This window comes from Octopus bimaculoides, chromosome 18 (assembly GCF_001194135.2).
Source record: "Octopus bimaculoides isolate UCB-OBI-ISO-001 chromosome 18, ASM119413v2, whole genome shotgun sequence".
Classification (NCBI taxonomy): Eukaryota; Metazoa; Mollusca; class Cephalopoda; order Octopoda; family Octopodidae; genus Octopus; species Octopus bimaculoides.
The window spans coordinates 55,399,326-55,410,039 of NC_068998.1; the positions used below are offsets into that span (position 1 = coordinate 55,399,326).

Consider the following 10,714-nt stretch of genomic DNA (forward strand, 5'->3'; position numbering starts at 1 on the left):
GGTTTCCTGAAGTTGGTATTGCAGACCATAAGATCGGTTGCATCACAGAACTCCAGCAGTCTGGTTCCCTCCTCGTTGCGGGAACCGAAGCCATAGCCTCCATGTATGCCATGGAAGCCTCCAGCACGACGTCCGACATGACCGTTGAAGTCTCCAGCCACAAAGAGAAGGTCCCTGTCACTCGTCGACGAGGTAGTTTGCAAGAGGGTGTCATAGAATTGGTCTTTCAGACCATCTGGTAGCCCCGGTTGAGGTGCATAGGCTGAGATGACAGTAGCTAATCTATGATGAAGCACTAGTCTGATTTTAAGTACTCTGTCACTTACTCTAACGACCTCGATTACCTTATCCTGTCACTTACTCTAACGACCTCGATAAATAATATATATGTATATATATATATATAATATAAATAATATATATATATATATGTATATATACATACGTATGTGTACATATATTGCATATTGGGATGACCTTTATTTGTCTTTTGCCAAATGAACACACACATTATATATTTTTTTCTGGATGGAATCTGGACATTCACTCCTTTTTTTATGAGGAAATTATGGATTAAGCTACAATTTGGTTGGTTGAAGGTGGTTACAAGTTCAAGTGTAGCATTTGATTAGTTCTCCATGATGTCTGCCTATTACTGTCAAATGAATAAGTGCTCTGATAGTTAAGGCCGTATTAATCCTGTGAAGGCATCATATTACTGTATTAACATCAACAATTACATGTTATAATCCATGTACTGAGTCACATGACAGGTTGTCAGAATAGCAAAGAAGTAGATTGGTTACTTATATATGTGTGTGTGTGTTGTTGTCCTCATGTTTCTGTGTGGGAATGTGAAAACAAGTGTAATGTCAACCACTCATTTATGAACTTTCTGCTCTCTCTCATTTACATGTCTCAGGTCACAGAGAGTTTCCTCTACATTTATAGTGTCTGAAGCACTCCATTGAAAAGCCAGTCCCCCACATTTCCTCTGCATGCTGAAGGAGACAACTTCTCTGGTGCTAATTGCCATCAAAACTGAGCCCAGTCCATAGAGTAAATTTGTTGGTTTAGTGTAGCTGGAGTTAATTTTAATTATGTCTTGTAAAAGACTTGCATATATATATATATAGATATATATACATTTATCAATTTGTTTTTCAAGATTCCTGATGTGAAATCATGTATTGAAACATATATTGCTGTATTTTGGGATGGTCTTTTTTTTTTTTTTTTTTGCCAAATAAACACATACACTTTATATTTTTTCTTCACTCATTTATTACTGTTTTCATTTTATTATTTGAACTCTTGTCCATTGTCTGGGATTTTTTTCATCACATATCTGTGACCTCTTCAGCGACACTTTTCGTTTTCATGTGTTCTTGCCCCCCCCCCCTCCATCTTACACTTATGAAAAATCATGAAATTGAATAAGTTAATGTAAGCTTTCTTAAAAACTTCAAATGCATTTCCAGCTTCATCTCTTATGACTTCTACTCATGTGAAAAAAATTTTATTTTCACACACCCACACACATATATATCTGTGTGTGTGTGTGTGTATGTATGTATATGTTTATTATTACAGACAAGATGATTCCACAAGGCCATCCATACTTCAAAGAAGATACAATCTTGCTTGGGAGAATCCATCTCTGTAAGTGGTTTTTGAAATTGTTTACACATTACAGTACTCTAATACTTACTACCCTCATGCTCTATGTCTTTTTTTTTATACAAGCTTTGTGAGTGGATTTTGTAGATGGAAACTGAAAGAAGCCTGTCATGTGTGTATATATATATATATATATATATATATGTTTGTGTGTTTGTGTTTAACCCACCCACCATTGCTTGACAACTAATGTTGGTGTGTTTACATCCCTGTAACTTAGTGGATTGGCAAAAGAATATATATATATATATATATATATATATATAATGATTTATATACATTATATAGATTAACTTGCCTGAGACTGAACTCACACACTCCCTAGGTAAACAAGTGCACTTAACAGCAGTCATTTAAGCAACCATCTGTTTGTTCTTCTATTATAGAACAATTAATTGACAAAAATTTGGAGCTTAGAATCTAATTTATATTTGGCCTTTGTCTGAAAGTTGTTTTGATCTGATTGAGAGGTTCCCCCAGGTGGTGGTCATTTCAATGCTAGGCTAACTAAAGAGGTTATCAAAGAGTCAGCAAAAATGTTGGGCTTTGAAAACTTCCTCCATGATAATGAGAACAATCTGTATCTGTAAGAAAGGTTTTAGTATGAAATTCTCTGAACATTACCAAATATGGCAGGCAGCACGAGAATGCTGGAGCATCCAACTTCCACAACTTTGGGGCTCTAACAATCAAAACAAGGACAATCAGGTAAAAATGATTGCATTTTCCCTTTTGGCCCAGCTGGAACTCATCTCAGCTGCTTCTGCCATTGTCTTAAGAGTTCCGGTTCTCTTTCTCATAGAAATCGAGAGCTATTTCATGAGATCATGTGCAGATTTGCCCACAAACCCTCTTGCACCCACCTCTATTGGTTCAACTTCACGAATCATACTCGTTCATAATACTGGAAATATATTCATCTCCAAAAGGTTCCGGATCGCTCCAGTAATTTGTTATTCTGGGTAACTGTCTAATACCCATAATAATATTTATGGCAAAAAATACCCGCATTTCATCTACAGTTTCAGGAAACCACAAGCTATCTTTTTTTTTCCAGTTTGTTTACATTCTGTGTAACGGTTTCTTTCTGCAGTAATCAGTTGAAACAAGCATGAAAAAGAAGTCTAAAGGTTTTGCTTCCTGAGAAAGACTATGGGTAGACCCTGTTTCCTCAGAAAAATATTTTTAAAATCTTTTTCTGGTGTAAAATCATCCTCGCTGTCACCGTCGCCGCTTTCAGAATCGCTGATTTCGGTTTCGGATCCAGAAATATCCGATTCATTATCGTTCGCCACGTGCTTTTGTAGCTCATTCATTCTTTTCTTCGATATCTCCATATCTTCTGTTGAAAAACCTTCAAATTCGGAATCACTGCTTGATAGCATGAAACTCCTCTCCATCTTCAAAGTTGAAAAAAATTAACGCCGCAAAAAATGTGGAAAAAAATCTTCCAAAATTCACTGAGTTCAAATATCAGGCCAAACAATGTGGGAGAGAATAACTCAACTGTTTGCAAAGTGAAATCAGGTGTTTTAACGAATGTACCTACGAGATTTGGTTTCAAATATACATTTAAATAACAATGGGTACTCTCGGCCGGGTTGGTCTTATGAACCAAAAATTTTTTCGGCCGGGTTAGTAACGAAAGGGCTAAAGCAGAGATTTGGGTTTGGAAGCCAGATTCTCTTAATATGATGGTTAAACTGCCCTAATAATGTAGTTAGAAAGGTTACATATTCAAATTAAAGGATTAAGAGGAACAGAGTGTAGAACTAATTTAATCAAATCCCATCAGACAGAAACAAATCCACATTCATACAAAATTGCAGTTCACTCATCTTTAATAAGGTTTTCTTTATTTCACCCACCTTTAATGATTTATTTTTGTTGCTGTTTCTTTTTTTCGCTTCAGTGATAAATACAAGTTTGATGAAATCAATGTGTAAGTAAGCAAAATCCAATTTATTATTGTTGTTGTTACTCTCTCTGTTCATCCATACTCATATTAATATTATTGCTGATGTTGCTATTGCATTCGGTTCATAGAGTTTCTCTATGCATCTTAACACTTTCATTCTATAAACTAGTCCTCCTTCTCCATTAGTACCACTCTATAACCCTACCTTCCTCTCTATATAGCAAACCAAGACAAATTTTGTTTTCATGATGAATCGGTTTCATTTCACTGAGCCGACAAATTACTTTGGGAAATGAATCACTCATACATAATCCCATTTCTGTTTCCCTATTCCCATAAATGGGATGTCATCTAGATATGTAAGAAATTAAAATTAAACACTTCACATCCCTAAATGATCTTAAGAAAGGCATCATCAACACAGAATCTTATGAAACCTCATGGAGCTTCTACAGGGTTATTCAATCTACTAGAAATAAGAGGCAAATAAATGTCCTTCAAATCGTACTATTTTGTATGACTTTAAACTGTATCTGGTTTTGGGAGTTGCAGGCTTTTGTGGTGTGTGGAACCACTTCTTGGCCATTATTGTTCCTAGGTTTATTTTGACCCAGAACAACAGCACCTTTCAGGGTTCTAACTATAGGTTAATTAGCATGTTATGGAAGATACTCACTGCTTTGAGAAAGGAATAGGCTTGGGAATCAAGGAGTGGAGTTCTTCAGATGGTCTGCTACCCTTTTTCAGAAATTCCAGGGTGGATGGAGCTCTTTTGCCCTCTAAGGCAATTTAGCAGCATCCTGAATGACCAAGCAGCTCATTTTAGGGTTAGCACCGTTTGTTCTCTACAAAAGGTGGCCTAAAAGAACCTTGCATCAACCCCCACCTGGTTGGCTGCAGAAAAAGAAAGTAAAATGAAAGAAAAACAAAACACAATAAATAAAAGCTGTCTAGAGTTGGTTTTATGATAAAGAATGCCACTGTTCCCTAGCTTCAGGGCCTGCCCTTTGGTCACTCTGATCACATCATGTCTGTTTGGCTTGTACAAGATAGCAAGTATGCAACCATCATTAGCATCTATGTTGCAACCCTTTTCGCACGGAGTCAGTTACAAAGGAATCATTCTATAGTGAACTGGATTGCCTTCTCCAAAAGACCAACGATAAGGATAATTCAAAGGTGGGCAGGAACCACACCACATGGCCAGGAATACTCACTCAACATAGCATTGGCATTTGCAATGACAATGGACAAATGTTGCTTGAATTCTGTGCAGAATCTGGTCTCGTAATCACCAATAATCTGTTTCAGCAGAAAGCACAGTTCAAGATAACCTGGAGATATTCCTGGTTGAAACACTGCCACCTGCTGGACTACATCCTGGTGCAGCAGATGGATGTGGAGGATGTGCTCCATACCAGAATCATGCCTGGTGCAGACTGCTATGCAGATCACCAAACCTGAGAGGAGTTTCAGTCAAGTTGAAACAGTAAGCATATGAACATGAAACTAGCTGAAACAGAAGCAAAGATCTGAAGACTACGATACAGGAAAAAGCTTTTGAGGAAGTGAACTTGTCATCAGGAAAGAACAAGGACTGCATTGATGAAAATGATGAAGAGGTCCAACAACTTTTCCACCAGAAGCATATTAGTCACCAAGGAGTGCTTGCCAACCGCAGTCAGCCCCCAATTTTTTTTTTACAGGTCTACCAGCAGCATCCTTCAGCAGTAACTGCAGGAGATCCAGAACAACCTGCTGATAGAACACAATGTTAGAAGCCATTAGATCCTTCTATGAAGCACTGCACAATATATGGCCTTTTTTGCCAAACTCGAGCCCCTTTTCACTCTGCTGACAAGAGAATGATGATCTACAAATCTGCTTCGAGACAAGCCCTCAGTTGCCAGCTGGACCATCGAGCCTCCATTTGCAGAAATCAAGGCAGTGATTGCTGTGCTGAGAACCCACAAGGCTCTTGGTGTGGATGGTCTTTTGGTAGAAGTCTACAAGCACGGACCTTTTGAAGAGCTCATTGGTTCCTTACATTGTGCTGAGGAAGTGGAGAAACGGCCAGCAACCTGTGCAGTGTCTGTGTCCAATAACAAAGAAGGAGAGTCAGGGTGCCACAAGTACAGAGGCGTGATGTGGCTTTGAATTGCAGGCAAAGGTACTGGTGGGTGGGCGGGTGTTCTTCTAGAAACACTCATTCCTACCAGTGCTGATGCAGTCCTTTCCGAGGACTGTCAGTGTGGTTTTCATGTCAACTGAGACACTATAGGCATGATCTTTGTCCTCTTGGAGAAATGCAGAGAGCAAAATGGGACCCATTGCACTGGTTTTATTGGCCTGACAAAGGTGTTTGATATAGTCCATAAGGGTGGGCTGTGGAGAGTTCTGGAGTGACTGGGTTGTCCACCAGCAGCTACACAAGGGCTTGCAGGAATAGATCAAGTAGAGTGACCTGTTGGAGCTCTTCCCCATTGAGAATGGATTGTGTTCTAGTCCCAATTTTCTTCAGCATGATGTCGAGAGAGACCAAGGAAAACTTGCATGACAGCATCTACATCTGTTTTTGAACTGTCGGAAACATATTCAAACATCATCAATTTCTTGTTTGCACAAAGACTCTGGAGGGAGTCATCCATAACCTGCTGTTTGCAGATGATTGTGCCTGGCTTTTCTAAGGCAGCCAGGGTCTTTGGCTTCACTATCAGTCTGAAGAAAACTAAAGTACTGCACCAGAAACCACCACATACCACATACCAACCACTGCAAATCAGCATCCTCCATTAAGTCGTGAAACACTTCACCTCTCTGGTGAAGTGTCATTTCTAATGACACAACCTGCAAAAAGGACATTGCCAAAACTAACACCTCCTTTGGATGTCTGCAGAAGCATCTGTGGCAGAACTGTGCACTGTACTCGTCCACCCGGATCAGTGTCTACAAGGCAGTTAGTTGTCATCATGGCTCTTGTCTGTCACTCAGAAACTTGGAGATGCTGTACAGAAAGCAGGTTGAGCTGTGGGAAATTCTTCTACCAGAGATGCCTTTGAGCCATCATTAATATCTCATGGAAAGAACACATCACCAACAATGTAATCCACAAGCTGTGCGCAACAGTGAAGCCATGTGTATATATGTCCATATAAACATATATCATTTAATGTAGACTATTTAAATAAGACCTATTCATTGAGACATGAGGTTAAGTAGATTTCTCTGACGTGGCTTGCGTCACTGATCCTACCTTAACGGAACAGTAAACTTTATACAAAATGAATTTATTGCCAATTAACTCAGGAGCAAAAAGCCAATTATTTATATGTGAGGGCATGAAAACGTTAATTTAAGGTCATCTTGAAAAGAATATAAAACTATGATTGAATGTTAGAGAAGGAGGGGACCTTTCTGATGCTCCAGTAGAAGAAGCCATCATTAGAATGGCAATATTAATTGGATTGTGCTCAATGGTTGATACTGCAAAATCTTTAAAGCTTAACCTCTGTATTTAGTCCATTGTTTCTCCCTACAAATCTAACAAACCACCGGAAAAGTAAGAGAGACTTTTGTGTGTGTTTGTATAAATAAATAATCTCTCCTGCTTCTTTTAATCCAGGCATGCTCTCCGTCAAGGAAGGGATCCATTTCTTTGGAAGCCAGTGTAAGTATTCTGTTCCTTTTTCCATTGCCGTATTTCTCTTGAAATACTTGAATGTTTCAATTAACTTTGAAAATAATCAAGAATTTGAAGGGATTTAATAAATAAACTTTCATTAATAAGCTGTAATTTGGAGCATAACTAAACAAAATGAAATTCTTATGAAAAGCTATAAAATGATTTGCAGCAAAGGTGTTGGTGCCACAAAACAAGGCAGCATGTGATTGACATTGTTAGTGATCTTCATCCATGATGGATTTCAACTGAATATATTCAGTATACTTCTATAATAGCTCTGACACAACCAAAGCCTTGTGAATGGATTTCATAGAGAGAAACGGAAAGACGCCTATCATACATGTTTTCATGTATGTTTGTGTGTGTGTCTTGACATAAATGTTAGTTGTAGCATCACTATGATACAAATGATGCTGTTCATTCCAGTCTTCTGAGAAAACATGCCCAGTTATTGGGATAAAAACATCTTAGTTGGAAACTGGTGAGTGTTGGGAAGAGGAACCAGAAATTTGCTTCCTCAAATTCCATCTGATCCAAGGAATGTTGATGATGATGATGACTATATACAAAGGAGTTCTTTGTATATTAACTTTGATCAAGTATTAGAATCATTAAACAAAATATCTTGGTTTTTATTTTTGCTCTTTATATTCTCAATGCAAATCTCACTGAAGTTAAATTTGCCTTTCATCTTTCTGAGATTGTTAAAATAAAGTATCAGAGGTCAATATATTCAATTATTCCCTTTGCATCCCCACCCCCATACAGCAGACCCTAAAATGATGCCCCATAAACGCATCAGCCAGAGTGAACTACCTTTATTGTCTCCAATCCCAGTAACACTACTGCGAAATTTATAAAGATGGCTGTTATATTAAAGAAATTGAGTTGCTATAGAAGCAGCCAAATGGATATCATTCTAGTAACTCATGGGTCTTGAGTTTGAACCTGTTATATCCCTGGGAAGGACATTTGATTATGAATTATTCTGAATCTTTTGCCAAATATAAATTCTCTTAATTACTGCTACAAAGTTAAACCTGGTGTTTTCAGTCTCTGGTTCTCCCTAGTACTGTCTTAAGGCTTTGGTACCCTGGAGAAGGATAAGCATAGTTCTAAGACTCCAATACTAATCTGTGCCTGCTGTGGGTTGCTGCCATCAATTAATATGATAGGCTTCAGTACATTGCCTGCAAAACTAGAAAACTGTTTTGACACTCATTACCTGCTTAATGACATTAACATAAGGAATTAATTATCTTCTATTAGGTAGACCTAAAATAATGTCATAAATTCTGTGCCTCTTCACACTTGTACTTAAGGCAAATGACCACTAAATTCCCTCAGTCGATTGATTGCTAATTTATTTTAACCCTGGAAAGCAGAAAGGCAAAGACAATCTTGGCAGGATTTGAACATAAAGAGCCAAATACTGACCGTGGCCTTGGTCAGAAGGAGCTGAGGATGTCAAACAATGTTGAATGTTCATTGGGTATTTTGATCCTGACCCTTAATACTCTGTTTTCCAGTTGAGCTCCTTTCTCTTGTTCCATAACCAACAAGCATCTCTTTCTTCTGCTTCCCCTTATTATAGCATAAGAAAAAATGTCCTAAACCTATTTGTAAAATCCTAAAAGCACACACAAAAGACATCTTGATTTTGGGGGTCTTAATTATAGTAAACCACTTCTGATACCAGGTACAGGAGCAGATCATCTATTATGATCCAATATATTAGTCTTTCGTGGGAGGGAACTAGTCAATCACATCAGTCCCAGTGTTTCACTGGTACTTATTTTATCAACCCCGAAAGGATGAAAGGCAAAGCCAACCTTGGCAGAATTTGAACTCAGAACAGACAGACAGATGAAATGCTGCTAAGCATTTTGCCTGGCATGTTAACGATTCTGCCAGCTTGTCACTTTTATAAATAATAATAATAATAATGTGTTTTTTCTTATTAAGAACAGAGAAAATCTTTGCAGCTTAATATCATACATTATATGATGAATGTTTAACTTGATTTTGGTGGGAAAAATACATTGTGTTATATGAGGTGAATTCATTTTTATCTCTTTTTCAGTCCAAACAATATGTACTTCGATGATGTTCCAATGAATACTCCATACTGACATGACCAAAGCAGGTTCCCTAATGTTTATTTAATAAATATCTAAAGAAGCAATCCTCTGCTCAAATATCAATACTCTATAGTAGCTGGAAAGTTATGGAACCAGAAACGTAATCCAAACTATTGACATAGAAATACTAAAGAAAGCCTTTTTGACCTGTTCTAAAATTAGACAATAAAACACATTTTAACAGAAATCCTCACTTCAAATAATTTCTTTCTTCTGTGTAAACAACACTTAAGTGACAAGTTAGCAGTCACGATATCACAAATGCATTCACACACATTCATTCATGTTTGTATTTAGATATTCACACAAAGATATGCATTGATATACACAAATATGTTCAAACACACATCAATGTAGATAGAGACAGAAAGAAGTATATTGTGTGTTATCATGACTTCACATGATGGTAGTAAATTAGCATCACCATCATACAAGTTGTACTGTTGTTTCCAATTTTATATGAAAACATTTCCAGCCATAGAGAAATATTTCCTTGTTTGGAAACGGGCGAGGGTTGGTGACGTTTCCAGTTAATTTGGGGTAACCCTTTGTATATTTCACATTAGATTCTTTGAAGCTTGTGACACTGAGTTAACTGGTTCGTTACTATATTTCTAATGTATAAATTACTTATGTTTTAATAAATTTTCAACATGATCAAGGTTTATGAAGGAATTAGTAAAATATCTCTAACTATTATATTACAGCTTATGTTAATCAAATGAAATCATTATTCTATTGAGAGCTTAAGATTTTAATTTAAAGAGAAATATTTTTTGTAGTTTCATACAAAAAGGGTTTAACAGTAGAGAAAAAAATGGACATTGGTATTGACTTTCAGTGAAATGCATTGAACCAAGAAAGAATACAATTAAAATGCACGAAGTGAAAACATCTTTCACACAAGTTTAGCAACAAAATAAAGATGTAGAATTTTATTTTCCTTCAATAATTGCCAACAGAAATGAAACAGACATGAATATGCTGGGGAGAAGAAAAAAAACAGGAAGAGGATAAAAAAAAAAAAAGACCCACATATAAAATATATACCCTGAATTATCTGGGTGTATAAGACGAGTACATATATATATTTCTACACACACATGTATACATCACTAGGCTTAGTATATATAGTATATTATATGTGTCTGTATGCATATATACACATTTGAATCAATGTACATATATCTAAATGGGGGTTAGTTATATACCATTTAAAAGTATATATATATATATAGCTATATATATATATATAGCTATATATATATATATATATATATATATATATATATA

General features: G+C 36.7%; 1 protein-coding gene across 3 annotated transcripts in view; it reads left to right on the plus strand.

Moving 5' to 3' along the window:
- Positions 1-9,608, plus strand: part of LOC106881043 (uncharacterized) — a 31,838-nt gene extending 22,230 nt beyond the window's left edge. The window contains exons 8-11 of one of the 3 annotated variants that reach the window (XM_014931249.2): positions 1,594-1,662; positions 3,593-3,626; positions 7,221-7,265; positions 9,364-9,608. In XM_014931249.2, the coding sequence (XP_014786735.1) occupies positions 1,594-1,662; positions 3,593-3,626 (103 nt within the window). In that variant the 3' untranslated portion in view covers positions 7,221-7,265; positions 9,364-9,608. The remainder of the gene's footprint in view (positions 1-1,593; positions 1,663-3,592; positions 3,627-7,220; positions 7,266-9,363) is intronic. The other 2 variants (XM_014931247.2, XM_014931248.2) reach the window with 2 other exon arrangements.
- The last annotated feature ends 1,106 nt before the right edge of the window (positions 9,609-10,714 follow it).